Source organism: Furipterus horrens, unplaced genomic scaffold (assembly GCF_987537825.1).
Source record: "Furipterus horrens unplaced genomic scaffold, mFurHor1.1.pri manual_scaffold_7, whole genome shotgun sequence".
Lineage (NCBI taxonomy): Eukaryota > Metazoa > Chordata > Mammalia > Chiroptera > Furipteridae > Furipterus > Furipterus horrens.
Window position 1 is genome coordinate 1,226,891 of NW_028327177.1, and position 24,419 is coordinate 1,251,309.

Below are 24,419 nucleotides of genomic sequence, written 5' to 3' on the forward strand. Positions count from 1 at the left end.
GGAGGCAGCGCCCTGGAGGGCTGGGAACATGGAGACTGCTCTGCAGGGCCTTCTGCACGGCCCTGACTGTGGCTGGGTAGGGGTCCTGCCTTATGCTCCCTGTAGCCAGGCCTGGGTGGCCAGAGGTGAACACGCGGGTCAAGGGCAGGGCCCTGTCTGCCTGCCCCGACTCCTGCCCACCGTTTGCAGTAGCCCAATGTCCAGTGGCCCCGAAGAGCTGTCCCCTGAGCAGCAGGCCCAGCGCCCCATGTGGCTGCAGAGGCCAGGCTGGGACCGGCTCTCCCCTGGCCCGGAGGCTGGTGGGATGGGGGTGTGGAGGGGGAGTACACAGACCCTGGGGGCTCCTGCTGCTGGCCCGGGCAGAGGACGTGACCTGGGCCTGGTGGCAGTGAACTGCAGCAGGGCACCTGGTCTGCCTGTCATCAGCAGAGCCCCAGGGCCCCTTTTGCTGAGCTGGCCGATGACGAGAAGATCTTTAACGGGGATGACAGCGCGTGGCAGGGCCAGGAGCAGGCGCTGCTTCCGGAGGTCACTGAGGAGGACTGGGAGGCCACCCGGCTGCGTGAGGAGGCCATCCTGCAGATCGAGGTGAGGCCCAGCATGCACCTGTGTGCGCGTGTGTCTGTGTGTGCGTGTGTGCACGTGTGCCCTTGGACCCCCGGTGTGGTGACTCTCAGCTCTCCAGTGGTAGCTGGGCCAGCCCTACTCTGGTGACACCCGCCCCATGGCCAGCAGATGAGGCCGTCTCCCGCCCGAGCCTTGCTGGTGCGGAAAACCCTGCGCTGGCCCCCGGGTTGCGCAGAGGTTGGAGTCCAGGGACCCCGGCAGCACTCGCCCTGTGCCTCGTGCCCACCTCCCTGCGTTTTCCCAGTAGGACGCGGCCCTCTGGCCGGAGTCACGGCCTGCCTGGGGAGGTGCGTCTCAGTCCCCGTGGCCCTTCCCTTTGCTGCACACCCCGATGTCCAGGAGGCTGCTGTGCTCTGATGAGGGGGTTCTGTGCCCAGATCTTTTGAATGAACCTCCCTAGAGCTGTACCTGCAATTTTGGGGTACTGCCAGCAGGTGGCAATGTGAGCCTAGGGGGCTATTCTTCCTCTTTTAAGGCTCACCCTTGGGTCATATGGTCTGCCAATGTGCCTGTAGCCACAGACACCTCCTGCGACAGCTGCCCAAGGCCGGCGGTGTCCTGACCAGGGTGGGCGTGCGGGAGGGCCTCCCGCCTCTGGCTGCAAGTGCGTTTCGCACGCAGCACTCCGGTCACTCGCAGGGCGTGCCGGCTCTGTTTGGGTGCCAGCCTGGTGCCGTCCCCGCCCCCGCCCCTGGGCCTCAGCCTCCTTCTCTGCGGTGGGAGGGGCTGGAGCAGTGGCTCTCTGAGGGCATGTGCGCCCTGCAGCTCCAGGGGCTTGGCTTCTGGAACAAGGGTCCCCTGAAAGCAGCTTCTAAGAAAACAGGGACCTGGCAAGCCACCCGCTCAGGACCTGGTGCTGTGTCTGCCACAGCAGGTCTTACACTCGGGAGGGGGTGTGGCTCCTCGCTTTGGGGTCCTTCCCCACTCTGGCCCTCCTGGAGCCCATCCTCACCCCCATCCAGCCCAGCGCGCCCAGCCCTGCATGGACTGCAGGGCCCCGCGCCCTGCCCCGATCTGACCGGTGCAGGGTCCGGTGCAGAGCCGTGGTCAGCCCTCTGCTGCCACAGCAGGAGAAGCAGGAAAGGGGCCCAGGGCTGCCTCCCTGACAGCAGGGAGGGCCATGGGAGGGACCCTGGGGCCGTGGGGGGCAGAGTGGTCGTCTTGTGAACAGGAGCCGGGCCAGCCTGGGGCATGTGTGTCCCCGACACATGGTCCAGGCAGCTTCCCGATGGGGGAGGTCACACGACACCATCTGACCTGCCTTGGGTCCTGCTGGCAGCCCTGGCGTTTGACCTGGCACCGCCTGACCCCCCAACCAAGGCGAGGTCCGCACATGCAGGCCGGGTCTGGGGTGTCCCTGCAGCGGGAGGCCGGCTGCTCTCTAGCTCCCAGCCTAGGGGACCTCCCTGACACTGGCCCTGGGTAGGCCGGGCCTTGGGGGCCTTGGACCTCCCAGGATCCCGAGGGTCAGGGTGTCAGTGCCACTGGGGCGGGTGCTGGTGGCTTGCAGCCTCCTGCTGGGGCCTTGTCTGGAATGGAGAGGAGGGAGAGGCGGCGGGTCCACCCTGGGTTTGGGCAGCGGCCGGAGCTGGGTGCAGGTGGAGGAAGCAGGGTCTGCGGGGCGCGAGGAGGTGTCTGCGCCCCCCAGTTCAGTCATGTCCAGGGGCTGCTTACACTCCCCGTGTGGGCCGGTGGGTGACCAGGGGGCAGCAGCTCTTTCCCAAGCCTGTGTCCTGCCCCGCGGCTGCTGTTTGTTCCCCGCAGCAGGGCTCGAGCCTCAGCCCACCCTGCCTGGGGTCCGGCGTGCAGGGCGCAGTTCCCGGTGCCTGTCCCCGTGGCTGCGCATCCTCCATCCTGTGCCCTTGCTGCTGAGCACGTGGGGGCAGAGGGGACCTGGGTCCCTGCACTGACAGCGAGACCTCAGCACCCCTGCTTGGCCTGACGTGCTGTTTAATTGATCGTCACGTTGTTTATCTCTGTTCACGAGCACGGAAGCCTGGCAGGCAGGGCAGCTGTGTGTCCTTGCTGGGTTCCCAGCACCCAGAGACTGTGTGGCCATGGGCGGAGCTGGGCCTCAGACCCGGGCTGCCTGGCTCCCAGCAGGGCCGTCCCAGCTGAGGCACCCTGCCCCCTGCCCCCTGGGCTGGCCTCTCTCCCAGATGAGGAAGATGTAGGAGGTCACGAGGTCACCACTCAGTGGTGGTAGAGCCAGCTCTGTACCCAGATGGTGACTTCACCCTGGCTGAGGCCGCTCTTCCTGTCTGCAGGGCAGGGCAGCGCCACGTCCCCTGGGACAGGAGAGGCCAGGTGAGCTGGGCCGCCCACGCCACTGCGGTCATGTCGCTGGCTTGCCAGGGACTGGTCTGGCACACGGAGCTGCAGCCAGAGTCACCTGCCCCCTCCGGCTGGGGCTGCGCCAGGCTGCTCCTGCCCCTCTCATCTGGCCTGCCCTCCAGAGGGCGCATCACCTGACCCAGGTGCAGCTCAGAGCCCGCTGCTCCGTTGCCATGGGTACCTGGCAGGCCTTGCAGGGAGGAGGCTGGGGGTGGGGAGGGGCCTGGAAGCGCCCCCAGGCTGCACAGAGCCCGAGGCCCGGCCCCTCCCAGAGCCGGCGCTGTGCAGGTGGAGCGCAGGGTGGTTGGTCTGGCCCATCTCTAACTATAAATACTGAATCAATCCACACACACATTTGGCTGTTCCGTTAACTGGAACTGATGTCTCTGTAGGTGGGTGGTTGCCGAGGCCCTAATCACGAGCAGAGAGTGAGTGATAGAGAAAATGCAGTGGTATTTTCGGCCCACACGCACCCCCGCCCCCAAGGCTTGTCATGTCCCGTGCCAGGCAGTTTTTCCGCGGTGCCAGTGGGGGAGGACAAAGAAGGTCCTGGGGAGCTCTTAATGAGTTCCAGCTTAGGAGCAGTCGGGAGAACAATGGCGCGATTTAAACATTCGCTGAGCTAAGGTGTTTTTGTCTCGTCCCCTCGCCCTCGCTGTCTGGCGCTTGGTGCCCATGCCCGGCACACGGCCCCCCGTGCAAGTCCCACTCCCGCAGGCGCCTGAGGAGCCTGGCCTTGTGCTCATGCCCCGGGACTGAGGACAGGACCCTGCCTGGGACAGGGTTCCCCCCTGTGCATCTCCTCCAGGGGTGCCTGGGCCTTGGGCCCCCCTTGCCCCTGGCGGCCTCCTGTGCCCAGGTGCTCCTGCTTTGCACTTCTCCCTGGGCCCCGTCCTTGAGCCTCCTGCTGGCCTGCCCCCGCGCACCCATCCGTCCACTCATCCACCCCTCCCACCCATCCACCTACCTACCCACCCATCCACCCACCCACCCGTCCAGTCACCCACCCCTCACCCCTCAGGGCTGCCTGAGCAGCACTTGGGTGCCGTGCCGGGTGCCAGGCGCACGGGGCAGAGCTAGGCCTGGCTGAGCGCGGGGACCGAGGCGCGTGCAGGACGGACAGGCCAGGCCGCCTCCCCCTCCTCTGGGGGCTGCAGGGCAGTGTTGGGGATTCCACCTGCACAAGGCTGCGACCCTGGATCCTCTGTCCCCAGTGGGGGTGCTCATGGCCCTGGGGTCCGGGGAGTCAGGAGGCAGTCTTCAGATCCCAGCCCTTCTGTGACCTGCGGGGTGGCCCGGGGCATGACCGTGGGCGGCCCTGCCATTGGCTCTCCCTTGCCTCGCTGGGGGCAGTGCCCTTGGGCTGGGCCCCTGCAGCCGGCAGGCCCCTCAGGACCGTCCTCTTGTTTCCCCAGAGCGACGTGCTGGACGTGAACCAGATCATCAAGGACTTGGCCTCCATGGTGTCAGAGCAGGGACAGGCCATCGGTGGGTACCCACGCCACCTGCACCCCACCCCCCGTCCCTCACCCAGGTGTGGGCACGGCCTCCTCCCAGGGGGGCAAGGCTCAGGGCGGGTTCTGGAGGTCTGAGCACTTGCTGCCTGCTCCCCCGCTCCCCCGTGCTCCTCCCTGAGGGGGGCCCGGGCAGGGGAGGCTCCTGCAAGAGGGTGGCCTCCATGCCCCCCACCCTGGGCCTTCCTCACCCAAGGGCTCTGCAGAGCAAGGGCAAGCTGTCCAGGGTGGGGATGCCATGGTGCCCCAGGGGAGGGTTCTGGGGACGCGGAGCCCAGAACTGCTTTGCGGTCCCAGTTCTGCTGCTGGTGCCTTCCTGTGGGCCCCGTCTCAGGGCTGGGCGTGTGCGGGGGAGGGCTCTGCGGGCAGAGCCAGAGCTGGTTGGGGTGCTGTAGGGCGGGGTGGGCACCCTGGGGGCTGAGCAGGAGTTGGCAGTGTGGCCTTGGTGCTCGGACGCTCTCCTGCACCCAGACTGGCCTGCGTGGGGGGGCCTGCCCCTGTGGAGCTGCCTTGGCCGACCTGGGGCCTTGGAGAGGCAGCGAAGGCAGTGGCCTGGGCTGGGAGGCACTGGCTGTCGCAGGTCGTGTGGGCGCTCGGCGCTGGCCTGGCGGCCCCTGGGGCTCCGGAGTGGGGAGCTGCCCTTCGAGGTGGCCTGTGGATGCCTCTGGGTGGAGCTCTGTCGGGCGTGGGCAGCACCCTGCAGGCCGAGACCTCCCACAGCACAGCTCCTGCCCCGGGCAGCCCGGCGCCTGTTCTCTGGTCAGCGCTGACACCGAGGGGCGTGGAGCGTGTCCAAGACCAGCCATGGCGGCTCTGCGAGACGTGCAGGGGCGGGCCGCCCTCCTCAGGGGCCGAGGCTCAGCCGGCAGCGGGGTACCCAAGGGGGCAGCATCCTAACAGCCAGCCCTGCCCTCTCCTGAGTGGGCTGCCCGGCTCCGAGGGCACCCCAGGCCCTCTGTCCTGATGGCTCGGGACAGCCAAGGTGTGCGCCCTGCAGGCTCCCAGCGTCGTCTGCTGCCGGTGCTTCTCGAGAGGCGGGACTCCTTGCCTGGACCTGGGGGACCACAAAGGGGGAGATGCGGTCCCCACTCAGTAACTGCCTCTGCTGTCTTGTTTGCAGACAGCATCGAGGCCAGCCTTGAGGCCGCGTCCTCTCACACGGAGGCCGCCAGCGAGCTCCTGGCCGGGGCCAGCCAGCACCAGGTAAGTCAGTGCGAGGGGCCGCCTGTGGCCCTTGGCCCCCTCTGGTCCCCGTCCCCAGAAGGCCAGGCCCTGGCCTCTCCTGAGCGGGACAGGCCCGCAGGGTCTTTCCTGAGCCCAGAAGGACTGGTGTGGGGAGGGGAGAGGAGGAGGTGGCAGGGTCTCTGCCTCCAGGGCGATTACTCCCCTGCGCTGTGCGAGGCGCCAGGGCCTCTGCCCACTGGCTCCGTGGAGGCTGCAGGGCGAGGGGTGTCTAGAGTACGAGCAGGGCCTGCCGGGCGGGCCCCCCCGCGGGTGCAGGGCCGGCGCGGTTCCCAGAAACCGCTGCAGAAAGCTCGCCGGCCCTCCCCTTTGCTCAGAGGGGGGCTGGGCCTGTCGGGGTGTGCCGGCTCCCCGACGCTGTGGACCCCCCACTGCTCTGCCCGTGCGTCTGCCCTGACCCAGACCCAGGCTCCAGCTGGGAGGGGCTCTCTCTGTGGACACAGGACTTCGCCTGGGACTAGGCGTGTGGCTCAGAGCGCGGAGAACCTAGGCTTCGGGCAGCCTTGGGGACTGACCGCCGGGGCCCTTGCTGGTTTGCAGTCCCCGCCGGGGCTTGGCCTCCACCTGCGGGGAGGGAGACCCTGGCAGCTGGCCTCTGCCCCCCCCCCCCCCCATTATCCCAAGCCCTCTGCTCCTTGCTGGGCCTTGATATGCAGAGAAGGATCCCGCAGAACCCATCCCTCAGGGAGCACGTGTCCCAGTGGTGGTGGGGGTGGACCTCAAACCCCGGGACGGGAGGGTCCTGCTTTCTGGGAGAGTGCGTGCTCCATCTTTAAGGTCATGCAGGCGTTGTCCTGGCAGAGGGGACAGTGCGTAGAGGCCAAAGGAGGGGCTGCTGAGACGCGCTGGGAACATTGCTGACCAGAGTGGAGACAGCTAGGTGGGCTCTGGGAAACGGGAAGTGTAGGGGAGGGCGGGTGGCAGGCGTCCTCATTCTTTGGCTTCGAGAAGCCAAAGCTCTTCTTGGGAAGGGGGTTCTGGTTGCCATGGGCAGGGGAGAGTGGAAGGGGCGTGGGGTGGTCCCAGCAGGACCGCGGCGGGACGGAGTGTTCAGGGAGTGGGTGGAGTGCCCCCCAACACTGCTGTGCTCCCTGTGTCCCCGGCCCCAACTGGCGGGCCTGCCACCCCTGGGCTCTCGGAGAGAGTGGTGCGTGAGGGTGCGCGCCGCCCCCAAGGCTGCCCCCTGTTTCTCTGTCAGTGGCCTTCAGACTCAGAGGTCAGGGGAGCAAGGGGCGGCCTCACAAGACAGCCAGTGGACGCTGCACTGGAAGGGGCAATTGCTGGGTCAAGGTCTTGCCCTCAGGGTGCAGCAGAGGCAGGGTTGGATCGTGTCTGTCTACCCCAACTTGGGTCTCCCTGCCCCAGCCCTTCACCCCAGACGCGCCCCCGGCCTGGTCTTTCCAGGGCCTCTCAGGGTGGAAGGTGCAGGCTACGGCTGAGGGGTGAGGCGGACCACCGGAAACCCAGGGTCTGGCCTCGGGTGGGACCTCCCCCGGTGTGGCGCCTGCCAGGGCTCGAGGGGCCAGAAAGCCTCATCTGGAGAGCGAAGCAGCAGCGAGAGGTGGCTCCTCGCACGACCACCAGGGCCGCCGGGCCAGAGGGTCAGTGGGTGCCAGCACGTGGGAGGAAGGCATGGCGGCAGGTGTCTGGACCATGGAAAGAAGATGGGACAGGACTGCCAGGACTGCAGAGGAAAGATGTGACGGGCAGGTGCAGGAGCCGGAGGAGGAGCGGGAGGAGGAGGGGGAGGTGGAGGAGCAGGAGGAGCAGGAGGAGGAGGAGGAGGAGGAGGAGGAGCAGGAGCAGGAGGAGCAGGAGGCAGCGGCATGGACAGCCCTGTGTCTGTGGACACCTCCTCAGGCTCAGATCCCGTCCCTGTCCCTGGGGTGAGGCTGTCGCTGCCCCGTTGCCCCTTCCAGCAGGAACCGCTGTGCCGTACAGAGATGCGTGGGGCCCAGACCCCAGAGGCACAGCCAGTGTGGTTGCCGCGCGGCCATGCCCTCCACTCCCTGCCAGTGCACCCGTCCTGCGGGAAGTGCCCAGTAGGACAGGACTCGCCGCTGCCCGTGTCTCAGCCCCTGGAGGGTCCCCTGGGGTGTGTTGGCTCCCCCCCACCCAGAGCAGCGGGAGGGTTAGAGGCCCCAGGCCAGGCCCTTCCTGTGCAGATGAAGGGTTTGAGCCCCAAGGGGGAAGGGTTCCCTGCAGACACAGCCCCCCAGAGGCAGAGCTGCTCTGGGAGCCCAGCCCGTCGGGTTCCATGCCCAGGGCGCTCCCACTGCCCCGGGGAGGCTCTGCTTCTGTGTGCACCCCTCAGCCTCCTGGGACACCCGCTTGGCGGGCGTGTGGAGGCAGGGACACAGATGAGGGCCTGGATGGACGGCTGGGTGGACAGACTGAGGACGGGAGAGGGACACCCAGGCGGGTAGATGGGTGGGCGGATGGCTGATGGGTGGATGGATGGTTGGTGAGCGCGTGGGTGGAAGCACGGGAGTGGGTGGGTGGGGGCGGATGCAGGCACGGGAATCGGCTGGCTGGGTCAGTGTGAGCCGGGGGAGCGGGGTAGGTGACTGAGCACCCGCTTGGCAGGTAGGTGAGCAGAGGGGTGGGCAGATGTACGTCAGCAGACAGGATGGTGGATAATTATGGACAGGTGGGTGGATGGAGGCGTATAGATGGCGGGTGGACGGGTGTGTGGATGGATGCAGACTGATGGCAGGTGGATGGGTAGCCATGGCAATATGGTGGCTCTCCCTAGGCTTTGGAGTGCCAGGGTTTGGTTTCCATCTCAGCCACACTGGAGTCTTTCACCTGCTGAGTTTTAGCATCCTGGTAAGGGTGCTGCTGCCCACCGCAGGGGTCACTGTGACCCCTAAATGGTACATGTGCATAGGGCCTTGCACAGGTGACAACCCCAGCGTGTCCTTGGACCTCCTGGTGTCACCCCCGCCCTGGCCCATGAGGCTCATGTCTCCTGTCTCCCTCCACTAGCCGACGAGGAGGACAAGGCCCTCAGCTGCCTGTGGCTGCCCCCGCTGCCCCTGCACAGGCTGAGTCTGCCTGGACCCGGCCCCGTGGGTCTCCGAGGAGCCTTTCTCACGCCCATCTCCTCACCCTTGCCACCCGCCTCCCCTGCTGTGGCCCCGGCCGCAGCTGTGTCCCTGGGGGCCTCCCCGTTGCCCTCCTCTGTGTCCCCCGCCCTAGCTCTCCCAGAGGCCCATGGCAGCCGAGACCTCAGAGTTGGAGCGGCAGCTGCTGGTCTTCCTCCGGTGGCAGGACGCCCTGCGCTCCTCCTGGTCCCAGCACGGAGGCGCTCAAGCGGGTGCTGGGGAGGCTGGCGGAGGCTCGCCCAGCCTTGGGAGTCCTGCCTGCTGCTCCACACGGCAGCCCTGCTGGTGCAGGTGCCCAGGGGCCTGCCCGAGGTCCCCAGGGATCCCCCATGTGCCTGGAGGTCTTCTCAGGGATTATCCTGAAAGTGGAGGAGGAGCTTTAGGGTCCGGCCGAGGTGGGAACTGGACTCAGGACACAGGACGCCTGCCTGTGGCTGCCCCGCCTTCCCTGCCCTGTCAGTGGGGCGGGTGATGTGTGAGGAGGGGCCTCTGGAGCCGGTCTGCTGGTGGCCTGGCAGAGTTCTACTCGGGGATGACGCTGTTGGCAGGGGGGTGAGCTGGCACCTCCCTGCAGGTGTCTGGCAGCGGCTGGAGCAGCCGGAGGAGCACACAGGTGCAGAGCTCCCAGACCCTGTCAGTGGGGCCCTGGTCATGCCTGGGAGCCAGGAAAGGCCCCAGACTGTGCTGAGTGACTCCTGGAAGTCCCACCTTTGTGAGTGTTGACCGTCCCGGGGACCACGTCCCCTGTCGTATGTCTGTGGTGTGATACGTGTATGCACATGTGTTTCCTGGTACTGTATTGAGGGGTGCCATTTTGTACCTGTTGAGTTTTTCTTTTTTACAAAAATATTTTTCTTGTTTAAGCATAAAATAACCAAAACAGGCAGTGCCAGCGACGGCAACATTGACGCGTCCATGCGGTGGGATGGGGCCCCAGTCCCTCGGAATGGCTGCGTCTCTGCTTCGTGGCTGCGAGCTCGCCTTTGCTGCCCCGTGCCACGTCTGGCCTGTGGTCTGTCCCTTGGCACCCGCTCCTGCCCATTACCAGGGTCCAGGTGCAGCCAGACGGCCTGGGTGGCTCTCGGGGGCCACCAGGGGGGCGGGATGGGCCATCTGCCCTCGTCCAGCCCCTGCTGCCTCCTCCTTCATCCTTCTTAGGGCCGAGGGATACTCCCTTGTGCACACGCACCCCTTCCTTTTACCCACTTGTCTGTGGACGGCACTTAGGGTGCCTCCCTCCTGTGGCTGCTAGAGACGGTGCTGCCGGGAGCGCAGGGACACGTATGTCTTCCTGGATTGGCGTTTGGGTTTCTTTGGGTCAGTGCCCAGAGGTGGGACCGCTGGGCTCTTCTCTGTCTCGGTAGAGCCTTGGTTTCAAGCCCATTTTGTCTGGTGTTAGTGTCGCTACCCCAGCTTTTTACAAATTTCTATTTTCGTGGAACATCCGTTTTCCTTCCTTAGTCTGTGTGTCTGTCCGCCGCAGCGAGTGTCCCGAGGCAGTGTGTGGGAGGGCCCATCTCCGCCTCCCTTCAGCCACGGGGGCCTTTTGTGGGATCGTTTAATCCCCTTACGTTTCATGTAATTGTTGATGGGTGTGCAGTTACTGCCACTTCATTATTTCTGTTTTCCACTCCTTCTTCTTGTTCTTAAAGGGGCCTCTTTCACACTTTTTGTGACACTGGCCTGGCGGCGGTGACCTCCTGTAGCTTTTTCTCGTCTGGGACGGACGTTGACGAGTTCCGACGGTGACTCAGGTCAGGTGAGGAGCTGCCACCGCGCTCAGAACCAGGAACGCGGAAGCACCGCAGAAGACGCCCCAGGAAAACGCAGTCATTAGCTGGCAGCAGCAGAACATTAAAGTTTCTTGTATGTTTGGAAATTCAAAACCAGTTCTAAACAACTCCGAGGCCACAGAAAAAACCATTCATGATGTAAAGAAGACAGATGTGAAGCCCCGTGAGAACAGCGCACGGTCAAGTCCGCGGGACCCTTCAGAGGAAATTACAGCCTATGTGCTTGCGCAGGAAGAGAGAGCCTAAAAATTAATGCTTTGAGATATTAAAAAGAGAAAATAAAAGTGAAGCGCTGTAGAATCAGCCCAGAGAAATTAGCAAGGAGGCCTGAGAGTCGAGCGGAACTCCGTGAGTTGTGATTATCTACACACAGCCAGAGCTGCTGCTTCGGAAAGGCCATGAAAACGGGAACCTTGAAGTTTGACCCAGGAGGAAAACAGCAGACATTCCAAAATAATGAAGATAATTCTGTGAACAGTTTTATGCCTACAAATTTGGGGACTTGGGGAGAAGGTGGACAGGCTCCTGGGAGAGTCCAGCCTGCAGGCAGGACGCAGTACCTGGGCAAGAACCCGCGGCCCCGGGCACGAGAGACATTGAATCAGTGGGAGGTGCTCTGTCCAGCGTGGAAACGTGGACCCGAGGGTCTTGGAGTGCGTCCTGCCCACTCACATGCGGAGGGCCACCCTGACACACACTTCTCTAGAGAACGGGGAGAGGGGAATTCCCTAAATGTATAATCTGGGGTAAAATCAGACATGCCCCGCGGGAAAGGAACATTGCAGGCTGCCGGTGTCACGGTCTCAGTGGTGGCCATCCTGAATAACACGTCAGTGAGCTCTTGGGCCATGTGACTGGCCTCTCTGGAGCTCCTGGTTTAGCAGGAAGACCACCCCACCCCCGTCCTCCTCCCCGGCAGCACCCCGGACGGACTGGGATGATGCTGACCGTGGCCGAGGCCCTATCCGCGTGTTAAGCTCAGGGCCAGCATGGTGCCCAGTCCTGGGACCACGGGGTCCAGCTCAGGGGCAGCGGAAAGTCCGGTGCCTGTCCTGGCCCCTGGCAGGTGTGGCATTGATGGCAGCTCCTCCCCTCCTCTGCTCATGGGGGCGGGGTGAGCGTGTTGGGAATGGGGAAGGGGGTTGGCTTTTGCCTTTTCATTTGGAGGCCGAGCAGGTTAAGTAAATGGTGACTGGGTTTTGCTGGGGGAGGGCTGAGAGGAGGGTGGGGGCCCCGCATGGGGCACAAGACAAGGTCCAGCCCCCGCGCTGCCTGCCCCCAGCGGACGGGAGGCAGGGGCGTCCGGCCACCCCTCACAGTCACCACCCAGACTGCTAATCAGACAGGGCTCTCCCCCTGGGGGGTCTTCAGAGGCCCAGACCCTGCTCTCCTGTGCCTGTGGGTTCTCACCTGGAGGCAGGCAGCCTCCCTGCTCCCCTGCTGGCCTGGTCACCTCCTGGGCGTAGCTTCCATCCCAGACCGGGCTTGTGAGCGCCGGACCCACAAGGCCTGGGCCCAGGGTGCAGGTGGGGCTCCCACTGAGAAGTTGGGCCTGGAGGAGGGAGACACCCTGGGGCTCTTGGTCAGGCAGGCAGCTCGAGAGGCCGAGCCGGGCACCCTGCCTGGCCCAGGTGCTGGGACTCACTAGGCCAGCTGCGCGGTGGTGGTGGTGGGGTGTTGGCTGCAGTGAGCTCCAGCCCAGCATGACCCTGCCCCCAGCTCTGCTGCGGTGACCATCGCTGCTCCAGAGGGGCGTGGGGGCTGGGCTGGGGGCAGGGAATCGCATCCTTCAGAGGTGACGAGGGGACACCACCCGAGGCAGCATGACTGGGGGTGGATGTGTGCGTGGGAAGGTCCTTTTCAAGGCAGAAACAATGCAGTTTTCAAGTGGCGGGGAACTTGGGCTCATTTTCAGCAGCTGTATGCAAATTTCATGCAAATGAAGCTGTTTTCCTCTGAGTTCAGAGAAACAGGGTTCTAGGGCTGGCAGCCAGCGTCTGGTCGTCTCTCCGAGGCTGCTGCTCACGAGCCTGGGTCCTGAGCCCAGCTCCGCTGGGGACCCCTCGACCCCGCGGTGTGACTTCGAGCAGACAGATCCTCGTTTCCCCGTGCACGGCACAGCCCAGCAGGCTCAGACAGGGTCCACCCTCCAAAGTCGGGGTGAAGCTGGGCAGAGACAGCAGGGCCTCCTGATCTGTGGGGCGGGGAGGGAGGGGGCCGGGGCCCCTTCTCGTCCTGCGCCCTCACTGCCAGCGCCACCTCTGTCCTTTCCTCGTCTGTGCCTGAGGGGACAGACCCGGAGAGGCCCAGCGACTTGCCTGGGTCACAGCCAGTGGGGGCACAGCCAGGAGGAAAGCGTCAGTGCCTGGCCAGCCCCCCTGCCCCCCTGGGCCCACAAATTATTAATCCACCCTTCTTAGGAGATGAAACAGGGGGTCTGTTTACCTCTCGACAACAGAAAAGAAAAACAACAAAATTAAACCAAACGGACCGCCCAGGCATCAAACAAGCTCGCTCTCGAAGCGCGTGCCCCGCAGACGGAGGGGCGCTGTGGGCGGCGAGTGGCGGTGCCTGGCCCTGAGGACGTGTGGCCGACGTGAGCTGCTGCTCTGCTGAGCCGCAGGCCTGTCTCCTGGGCCGACGCACTCAGGGCCTAACGGACGCTGCGAGAAGACAGGGCGTGAAGCAGCACCGCCCGGGACGGACAGGTGTGCGCGCCTTCCTTGGGGAACCGTGGCCACCTTGAGCGTCTCCAGGCGTGTGGGGTGAGGGCAGGAGAACCCGCTCTCGGCCACTTCCCAACCTCTCTGTCCCTCAGAGTCCATTTTTGTCCTTTCTTGATCATGGCTGTGGGGGATGTGGCTTCTCCTTTGGATCCCCAGCCACAGGGACTTGTCAGCTGCCTGAGAAGCCCCAGCAGGAGACCTTGCATGATGTGGGTCCCTGTGACGGGCTCAGCGTCTGAAGAGCAGAGGTCTGACCACAGGCAGGATGCGCTGTCCACCTGGGCGTACCTGTCACTCGCTTTCCTGTAACTCGCCTTCCGTGTGATCCTGGCCTCCGCACGCCCATCGGGTAAACAGGCGCCCTGGTCCACAGACGCAGTTCCGGGCTTGAGCGTCAGCACCGCGGACAGCTCCACGGTTTGCGGCTCTCAGGAGGGTCCCCTGTGCCCTCTGCTGGACATAGGCCTCAGGCTTGTCACTCTGCAGGGGGCACGGGATGGGAGAGACAGTCCCTGAGGGTGGTCTCTGCCTCAGAGCAGGAGGGGAGGGTCTTTCTCTCACTTGCACTTAGCGCTGGGGTTACCAGATCGGGCATGTGAGTGATTCACCTGCATCAGGTGACAGGGAACGGATTCCAGTGACTGTGAGCTGTCACACCCTCACCGTCGATACCAGTCTCTCCAGGATGTCTGCCGGCAGAGTCCGTGATTTTGCCCGTCTGGTGGGTGTAAAGCAGTGCCTCACTGTGGTCTTCACGTGGGTTTCCCTGGTTACCAGCGAGGCGGAGCCTTTCGTATGTTTCTATGGGTTTCCTTTGCTGCGGAGCCTCTTCATGCCTTTGGCCCATTTTTATCATCACCTTGTCTGTTGCCTCCTGTGATTGGAAGGATGTACAAACACATGCACACGCTCCCACACACGTGAGCATGTTCTCCTGTGTATGCGGACGCATGGTTGGTGTCAGGAGGCCCCGCCCTGGCTCTGGCTCCTGCGTTCCCTGGGGTCGCCCTTGGGGGTCTCTGGGTGGCCCCCACACCCGTAACCTGAAGGACTCCAGTCTTACCTTGGTGTTCTGTGTGGTAGTTCGTGCCCTGAGCCGCTGGGCAGAACCCCTGCCCCGTCCTGCTGTCCAGCTGTCCTGCTGGCTCTGTCCGGGCTTGGCCCCTGCACATGGCCTCTCTGTCTGGTCTCTGCTCCTCACTACATGGATCCTTCACGGCCACAGCTACCCAGCTTTTGCCCTCAGTGACGCTCCCTGGTAGGCAGACTCCGTCACCCTCCTTTCCGGGAGCGCTGGACCGTTCCTGGCCCTTTGCTTGTCTGTGAACACATGAGAGCTATATTGCCGGCTTCCAGAACCTTCCCTGTTAGCATTTTTGTTGCAACTGTATGACCTCTGTGGCCCGGCCTGCGAAGAGCTGACCTCCTTGTGATACTGGGTCTCATCTGTGAACACGGCGCACCTCCCACATAGTTACGTCTGCTCTAATGTTTTAAATACGTGTGAACGGTGATTTCCTCCAGACACAGCCTTCAGATCTTTCTAAAGGACTATTCCTAAGCACAGACTTTGTGTGTGTCTCCGTAAATGGCCCATGTGACAGCGGCTGCTGGAGTGTGGCATGTGTGTGCCTTCTGTGAGTGAGCGTGGAGGTGGCCGGGGGGTGACACCTTGTTTCTGACGCTTTGCCTATGAATTGTTTCAGGTCACCCTTGGCGATGATCCTATTATTACAGGGATAGTGGTTTTACTTCTCCCTTCTCCACACCCCTGCCTTCCTCTTCTCTTTCTAGATCACCGTGCTGGGTGGGGGCTCTGGCATGTGTCGGCTTAACGGTGACAGGGACGTCCCCGTTTAGGTTCTCATGGGATAAGGGATGCTTCCATTAAAATGTCAGTTTTAGATTTACTATAGATGCTCCTTGTCAGATTGAGAAAGTTTGCTAAGGGTTTGATAGGAGCTTTAAAAAAAAATCCTGGATGGGTGTTCAGTGTCATCAAATTTTTTTACTCTGTGGGATGATGATTTAGTTTTTCTCCTTTTATCTGTGAATGGGTTGAATGCCATGGATACACTTCCTAACATTAAACCGCTCAACAGTCAGGGGTGAACTGAACTGGGCCAGAGCAAACCATCATCATCACCATCACCACCATCGACATCATCACCACCATCGCCATCATCCCCACCATCACCATCACCACCATCATCACCATCACCACCATCACCATCACCACCATCGCCATCATCACCACCATCACCATCACCATCACCGTCACCATCACCACCATCACCATCATCCCCACCATCACCATCACCATCACCATCACTGTCATCACCACCATCACCATCTCCTCCATCACCATCACCATCACCATCACCATCACCATCACCATCACCACCTCCCTCTCACTGAGGGCCTAGCTGGTCCCATTCAGTTAAGATTCTTGCCTCTCTGTGGCCCCCACCTTTCCTTCCTTTTCCTGCTCCTGTCTGAGTTTGGCATCAGGTGTGTCACAGCCTCACAGGTCACCCTGGTGTCATTCTCTCCTGCTGTGTTTATGGTACACATCCCACTGTGCCAGCAGATGCCGTGGCCCCGACCCAGCACGGGAGCTGCAGGCTGGTGGTGCTGCTGGGAAGGAGCGGGGCTGACCGAGCCCGGAGCCCTGGTGCCTGAGAGTGCACACATGGCTCCTGTCCCTCCCAGGGGAGAGGCTTGCGGGGATGGGGTGCTAGAGCCATGAGAGAGATGCCAGGGTCGCCACAACATGGGATCAACTGAACGGGCTTCCTCAGATGGGCGGGGCAGGCCACCTCAGTAAGACACAAGGAGACCCAGGCAAATGGCAGGATCGGAGAGAAGAGGACAAGAAAACAAGCAAGTGTCTGAAGTAGACCAGCCTCTGCCCCAAGCCTGACGCTCACCCTGAGGAAGACGCACCAAACGGCCACCGTCCCCACGGCAGGAGCAGCAGCCTTGTCCCAGACGCTGCCAGAGAGAAGTGTCTGCTGAAGACCATCCTGAATGCAGTTTTCTGCTGTTCCCGTCCCAGAGGGATACCTTCCGGGCATGATCCCCGCTGTGGGGAAGGTTAATGAGGGTGACAGCTTGCGTGTTTCAGCATGACGTCCCCGGGGACCACGGGTGCCACCTCCTGACTCCATGAGACCCGACTGTTGGCGTGACTTGTGCGTCAGGAAGCCGAGGCTCAGGGCCGGTCACCAGCTGGTGCTCAGTGGCCGAGCGGCACCTGCATGTCCTCTGGGAATCACCCTCCTGTCTGGCCACGCAGATGGGGCAGCTCTGGTCACATCCGTGAATCCCTTACGTGCTGTGCTGGGGCCACCACACTATGTCCCCCAGAAGGCTCACCTGTCCTGACCAAAGAGGGTGGCCCCCACCCCGAGGAGCCAGGAATCAGCCTTCAGTCTGGGACCTGGCAGGGGGAGGCTGGTGCAGGCTGGTGCAGGCAGCCCCTGGGGACAGGCCCCGAGCTTGTACGGGACCCTGTGGCTGCCAGGCCGTCAGGGACGTGAGCGTCACTGGGGAGCTCTCTGCTGCCCCTGCCCCATCCTTGGGGTGGCTGCTGACTCCTGTCCTCTGGACGCAGCGCCTCTAAGTCAGCTCGTAACTCTGCGACCTCCTGCAGTAGGATGTGTCGGTTTCAGCACTTCCGGCCTGTGTTGCTCACTTAGGAAACAGGGCGTCTCTGATGTGAACACTTAAACAGCCCTGCCCACAGCCACCTACCCGAATGCTCCAGTTCTGAAGGATTCTTTTGAAATGGAGTCTAAATATATACAGATAGACATTTCTGCAATGCCATGCATTCTGAATACATTTGCATGAGAAGCAGGCTCAGAGAGAGGGAGTGTGGGCCAGAGGCTTCTGAGGGGGGACAAGGGTCCTGGTGGGTCAGAGGGACAGAGTTCCGCACCCTTGAGCCCACCTAGTCCCTGCTCTGGGAGCCTCTGGGTGGGGGTCATGGCCTTTCTCCGAGTTGCTGCAACCTGGCCAGAACCTGACCAGCACCCATGGCCTGGGTGCTAGGGGGCCCCTGCCTCACCTCCACCTTCCTGGAGCCACCCATGTAGCTCCTGCTGCTGGGGACAGGCCCCCAGGCCCCTTTGGTTCTGTTGGTTTGTCTTCCACAGAGAAGACAGAGAAGTATGGCCCAAAATGGGGAATGGATCAAGGTTCCAGTGGGAGAACTAAGTGATGAGGAGATAGCCAACCTAACAGACGCAGAGTTCAAAACACTGGTGATAAAGGTGCTCACAGGCTTGACAGATGTGCTTGAGTATGGCAAACGCATAAGGGAAGAAGTGAAGGCTGTGCTACGTGAAACGAAGGAAAATCCACACACAACCCGTGGTGAAGGGAAGGAAACCAGGGTTCAAAGCAATGATTTGGAACATAAGGAAGAATAAAACAGTCAACCAGTGCAGAATGAGGAAACCAGAATTGAAGAAAAATGAGAGGCCAACCTACTCCAGGAACGCCCAGCACCCCGGTGCCTCCGTCACCAACAAGCTCTTCCCTTTCACTCGGCTGCCCTGCTGTGCCTCACTCTGAACACACAGTTTATGGCCACTTGAGAAAGTGGAGAGACAGGCAGGAGGAACTGCATGAGGCATCACTTTCTTCACATGACCTCTCAACCCCTCCCCACTGAGTCCCCAGTGCAGGTCTGTATGTCTTTCTTTCCATGAGGCCTGTGATGACGTGGCCCAGAACTTGCTACATTAGTCATGGCCACGGCACTGTACGGGACGATAAGGCTGCCAGGCGAAGGCCACATGTCTGGGACTGGCTGGACCCAGGCTGTGTACCCTCTGTGTGTCCTCTTAATCGAGGCTTTCCAATGTCCCTGGGGAGTCTGTGACATCGTCCTGTGCCTACAGGACCCGTGACACTGAGAAGGGGTGTGGCTAAGATCCTCCAGCCTGAGCTGGCCTGCCTGTCCCTGGCGCTGGCCAGTGTCCTCCCTGTGGCCTGGCTCCAAGGCCCAGACCGCTTTTCAGTGAGCGTGTGTGCCAGCTCAGGGCAGAGCCCTTGCACGGGACAGGTTCTGGCTGGGCCCTGCCCCCTGTGTGCCAGTGTCCAGCAGGCACGAGCCACATGCCCCCCTGGGACAGGAGGCTGGGGTCGGGACACAGTAACACCCTCCTTCTCTCCTTCTCTTCTAGCTCCAGAGACGCAAGATCAAGTGCTACTTCCTGTCAGCTGGAGTCACTGTTCTGCTGGTTGTCATCCTCATCATTGCCACCTCTGTGCAAAAGTGATGCCACCTGCAGTAAGTGCCCACCTGCCCTGACACCGTCCAACCCTGCGTCGTCTACTCATCCGTTTTTCTATCCACCCTCATTCCATCCATCCGCCTACCCCTTCTTGATGCATCACCCACCCTTCCATCCATCCATCCTCCATCCATCCATCCACCATCCATCCATCACCCATCCATCCATCACCCATCCATCCATCACCCATCCATCCATCACCCATCCTCCATCCATCCTCCACCTGTCCATCCACCACCCATCCATCCATCCTCCATCCATCCATCCTCCATCCATCCTCCATCCATCCATCCTCCATCCATCCATCCTCCATCCATCCTCCATCCATCCTCCATCCATCCATCCTCCATCCATCCATCCTCCATCCATCCATCACCCATCCATCCATCACCCATCCATCCATCACCCATCCATCCATCACCCATCCTCCATCCATCCTCCACCTGTCCATCCACCACCCATCCATCCATCCTCCATCCATCCATCCATCCTCCATCCTCCATCCATCACCCATCCTCCATCCATCCTCCATCCATCCATCCATCACCCATCCATCCATTCTCCATCCATCATCCATCCATCCTCCATCCATCCATCATCCATCCATCCTGCATCCATCCATCTATCACCCATCCATCCATCACCCATCCTCCATCCATCCATCACCCATCCATCATCTACCCATCCTCCATCCATCCTCCACCTGTCCATCCATCACCCATCCATCCATCACCCATCCTCCATCCATCCATCCACCATCCATCCACCATCCATCCATCCATCACCCATCTATCCATCACCCATCCATCATGCATCCATCTGTCCACCGATCCACCATCATCCATCCATCATCCATCCTCCTCTGTGTCAGGCCCAGGTCAGGCCATGTGACTCAGCAGTGAACATGGCAGAGGGGTCCCTCTTTTGCTGGAACTCACAGCCATGGGGCAGGCCAACCTGGAGCTCCTATGTGCTCACTGACTTCCCGAAGGTCACGGCAGGATGTGCCCTGGGCAGTCAGTGAGTAGAGCATGTTGGGGTGTGTGGCGGGTGTGTGTTAGGAACCCCAAGGAGGCAGCCAGGCCCCTGGTGGGGAGAGTGAGTCAGAGAGCCTCACCGAGACATCTCGGGACTGGGGAGCTCGGTGTTCCCGGAGCATGGGGCCCTGGGCAGGAACCGAGTGGCCAGCTGATGGGGACGGAGCGCGAGATGTGCTTGAGCGACAGCATGGAGCCACCGCAGCGGGGCAGGCGGGTGCTGAGTGGTTTACCGCTGGGCAACAGATGAGCCGACAGCCTAGTGTCTGCAAACAAGAGGCATTTATTACCCCCCAGTTCCTGTGAGTGAGGCATTGAGAAGTGACCTAACCGGCGGCTCCGTTGCGGAGGCTGGGCTGGGGGGCCAGCTTCTGGTGGGCACTGGCCCTGGGGGGCGGGGGCGAGCGCGGGGGAGGGAGACTCACGTTTGTTGTCAGCGTGTGTGGCCTGGACTGGTCCTCCTGCCGCCCCAGGCAGGCGGGGGCCCCAGCCGGGTTGCGCCCTTGGGTCAGGGGGATGCAAGGTGCAGACTCCCCTAGAGAGCAGGGCTGGTGGCACCCCAACCCGGCACCGTCACGTGCTGGGGTCAGAAGAAGGGACAGAGGGGCTGACCAGGAGGCAGGACAGAGGGTCCCAGGGAAGGGTTGTGGGGAGCAGGGTGGGCCTGGGACGGGCGCCCAGCAGACGGGCTCTTGGTGGTCCAGACAAGGGGTGAGGGGCCTCCCCTGTTCCTGAGACCTGGGCTGGGCAGAGCGCCCCGCTCGCAGGTGCGGCTGTGGAAGAGGCTTCCCGATTTCTCCAGCCTGACCCCTATCCCCTCTGAGGCTGGGGATCCGGCAGGGCCACCAGCCACCTTCCAGTTCTCTGCTCTGCTCAGGCCCAGCCTCCCGCTCTCCTGAACATTCAGATCAGACCCCACGCTGGGGCCCCTGACGCCCTCCCTTTGCCAGAGGGGACCTGAGGATGGGTTCTGGGGCCTGGGGTCCCATGGCAGTTCTGCAGACGCAGTGGGGACAGCGGTCCCTTTTTAGTCAGCCCCCTGGTTGGAGCCCCCTGGTTGTAAGAAGTGGGCCCTGTCTCCTCTGGGGAGATGCCAAGGCTGAGGCCCAGGCTGTGTGGCCAGCCCGTGGCCACTTATGTGACCCTCCGGCACAGGTGGGAAGAGAGGGGCCTCTAGCTCCAGCAGCTTGGAGCACAGGGGTGGCAGGAAGCGGGGCCAGGGCACTTGGGCCTGGACAAGCCAGGAGGTCCTGCTCCTGGAGCCAGACCCCTGGCCATCTGGGCATCTGTGGGTGTGGGTGTGGGTGTCCCTGGGCAACATGGGGCGGCCGGAGCCCTGAGCCCACCTGGGGACCCGTCAGCCCTGGCGTGTGGCTGACGGACACTGGCCCCAGCAGCCTGGCGCCAACCCCACCCGCAGCCCCGGACTCGGTTTCCTGCAGAGGAAGGGGGCCAGGCATCTGTCCTCTCCCCGCACTGCTGGGCTGCTCTGAGGACAAAGGCAGGTGGCGGCCACATGTGAGCAGCACTTGGAGGAAGGAAGGCGCTGCTCGAATATGGGGGGGCGTTATTTCTGCAGAGAACAGTGGTCTCCAAGGGGGAGCTCGGGCTCCCTGGCCTGGCAGGAGCTGGGTGCACATCCCCACGTCTGCATGAAGGGTGAGGCCGCCCCAAGCGCCCCTGCCGGGTCCCGGGGCTGCGGCCCTGCACGGGCTGAGCTCCTCCCTGCCTACGTTTACTCAGCCTGCTGCTCGCGGGCCTGGGGACAGGTCAGGATGGGGGCTCACTCAGATGGGGCAGAGAACAGGTCACATGCCCAGAGTCTCCAAAGTAAGGGGATGGTGCTCAGCCAGGCCCCGGGCTCAATTTATAGCTCCTGGGAAAGCTACTCTGGGCTCAGAGCCCAGGCTCAGTGTGACCAGGGTCAGGGCTCAGTGTGACCGGGGTCAGGGGTCAGTGTGACCAGGGTCAGGGCTCAGTGTGACCGGGGTCAGGGCTCAGTGTGACCGGGGTCAGGGGTCAGTGTGACTGGGGTCTAGACTGAGTCTGTGTCAGGGCCGGGCACCCTCGGCCCTGACGGCATCAGGGACAACACAGGACAAGCCAGCTGCCTGTCCTGGTTGAGCTGAGCTCTGGCCTCAGCCCCTGGTGTCTGTGCTGGGACCCTGTTTCCCACTCAGGAAAGGTCAGCTTTTCCAGAAGCACCTCCAGGCTGCTCGCTGCGTGAGGAGGTCGCAGATGAAGGTTGCAGGTCAGGCTCAGCGTGTGGGGACAGGAAGAGGAGTCCTGGGGATTCTGAGTTCCCGGCACGGCCCCTGCCACCTGTGTGTGTGGAGAGGGGCCGAGCTCTGCCCCATGAGCCTGGCTGCGAGGCCTCGGGGTGCCAGGGTAGAAGGCCGTGCAGACAGCGGGCAGACGGGCCGGAGCACGACTCCTTCGGGAAGGAGCCGGCGGAGCCTGCAGGAGGAGAGGCGTCCTCGGGGTGGGGGGCCCTGCCCCAGCGTCCCGGAGCCCTCGGCTGCAGGGGCTGTGCCCTCAGGACCCTGTCCACGTTGGACTCGGTGGCCGTGGACTTGTCCGCGGGCCGTGGGATGTGGGCTCTCGGTGGTCACCGGGCGTGGCGCAGGGCGTGGGGCAGGAGCCGGTGCCCGTGCGGGGTCCTGCTCCCTGCCAGCGTCGCAGGCTGGGCCGCCGTGAACAGACAAGTGTGTCCCGCAGACGTCAAGGGAGCGTTCCTCACGCGCACCACGAGGCTGAGCGGGGGCTCATAGCCAGTCACGTGTGTAGTGTCTTCTGAAAGCGGCGAGGCAGCGACCCGAGGGCCGGCGACTCCCACTCGGGAAGCGCGGGCGGGAGCTGCACCCACAGCCTCCCCCTGTGCACGTGGGTGCGCGTCTTCCTGTGCATTCTCCGTGCATCTGTGTGCATGTCTGTGTCTGCATACGTGTGCGCAAGCGCATCTCCTGTGTGTGTGTGCTTGTGTCTGTGTGTGCGCACGGCTGTTACATGTGCGTGTGTGCATGTGCATCTTCCTGCGCATCTCTGTGCGTGTGCGCCTATGCACGTGACCATGTGTGTGCCTGCGTGCGTCTGTGTCCATGTGTCCACGTGACTGCATACATGTGCACATGGGCAGGCTGGGAAGGACAGAGCCCTCTGTAACCACCCGCCCCCCCTGTAATTTGATGAAGGGGCTGGAGCGTGCTCCCCTGGGAGGGCAGGGGGCACCTGTGTATCTTCTGTTCACCGAGCACGTAGTGGGGGCTTCACGTGGGGGTCCCCTCACTCAGTCCTCACCGCAGCCCCACGGAGACGCAGCGCAGAGCTGGTGTGTGGACGACGCAGGCTCTGACTCAGAAGGGGGCGCGTGGGCAGGTGGTCGTCTGCAGGTGGGGCTGCCAGGCAAATGCCGCCCCGCCTCCGAGGCCCCCCATAGATGCAGGGCCTGGTCTCACCTGAAGGGCGTATCCCCTGACAGACCTGGCGGAGAGGAGAGGGTCTGCTGCAGGAAGGGAGACTTCAGTGGGATGGGCGGAGCCCCTGGGGCGAAGCCCACCAAAGAGGCACCTGAGAATCGGGGTGCACTTGGCAAGAGTCCCCCCCAACTGTCTCCCCACTCAAAGCAAGCAATTTTGCTTCTGGTGCTTCTCAGTAATTGCAATAATAAATTGAATAATTAAGCTAAATCCACAGAAGAGAATTAAATATTAACTGCTAATAAGCTATGCAGAGTCCACCGCGAACACCAGCAGAATGTGTATACATGGGACACTTCCTTGCCCGGCCCCCAGAGCCCGGCTGGGACCCTCCCCCGGCTGGAGGGGCCTGCACGTGGCCTCAGCCCTGAGGGCGGCGGTCCCAGCGGGCCTGTGGGGCGGGCGTCAGGCCACCGCAGCGGCAGGATGTCTGCAGGTCGGCGCTCGGGTCTCCCTGGCAGCTGAGCTCGCCATCGTGGGGGTGGGGGTGCAGCGCCCCGTGGCAAAGTGGTGAGAGGATAAGAAGGTGACAGTCTGAGGACAGCGACATGATGGGCGGGGTGGGTGGTGTCCCCCAGGGCCCTAGGGGGTCAGGCTCAGGCTCTGAGCAAGGCGAGTCCGTGTGGCACCATTGGCCACAGGCGGCCGCTTCCCTCCTAGGACCTGTCCTCTGTGATGGGGACCCGCCCCCCACCCCCTGGGGTGAGGACAGGGCAGTGACGACGGGCCTGCTACCTTCTGGCCCCTGGCCTGGCCTGGCCCCAGGAGAGCAGGCGGCTGCTCCCGGCTCCCAAGGGGGCGGCAGGCTGGAAAGAGCCAGGTCCGGAGTCTGCGCCGGCCTCTCAGCCACCCCGCTGGTCCGGCCAGGCCGCGGCCGAGCGCCGAGCCTCCGCTTCCTCAGTGGGCGCTGACGGGTCCATTGCTTTGCAGACTGACGCTGCCACCTGGCCTGCAGGACCCGGGAGAGCTGTGCACCTGCCTGTCACCCTACCGGGCGCTGACCTGGCCCCATGTCCTGGCCCCTGGCCAAGCCGCCCCAATAAACTGCCTCCATGTCCCTGCTGTGCGTGCGTCACCTCCATCTGCGGCTGAGGGGCGTCCCTCGGGCTCCAGAGGGCGTGGCGGGTGTGGAGTGTGAATGTGAGTGTGTGTGTGTGAGTGCACAGGGCAAGAACTCGGGGTGCGGTGGCCCCTGCTCCAGAGCAGTAGGCTGGCTTGGCCTGAGGCCCCGCCTGCCCCTCCCACGGGAGACCCAGC

The 24,419-nt window shown here is 63.1% G+C and overlaps 1 protein-coding gene across 1 annotated transcript in view; it reads left to right on the forward strand.

Moving 5' to 3' along the window:
- Positions 1-24,219, forward strand: part of TSNARE1 (t-SNARE domain containing 1) — a 50,615-nt gene extending 26,396 nt beyond the window's left edge. Inside the window, exons 8-12 of the mRNA XM_090283310.1 lie at positions 430-588; positions 4,377-4,449; positions 5,596-5,678; positions 18,539-18,645; positions 24,093-24,219. Of these exons, the coding sequence (XP_090139436.1) occupies positions 430-588; positions 4,377-4,449; positions 5,596-5,678; positions 18,539-18,634 (411 nt within the window). The 3' untranslated portion in view covers positions 18,635-18,645; positions 24,093-24,219. The remainder of the gene's footprint in view (positions 1-429; positions 589-4,376; positions 4,450-5,595; positions 5,679-18,538; positions 18,646-24,092) is intronic.
- Positions 24,220-24,419: the final 200 nt, after the last annotated feature.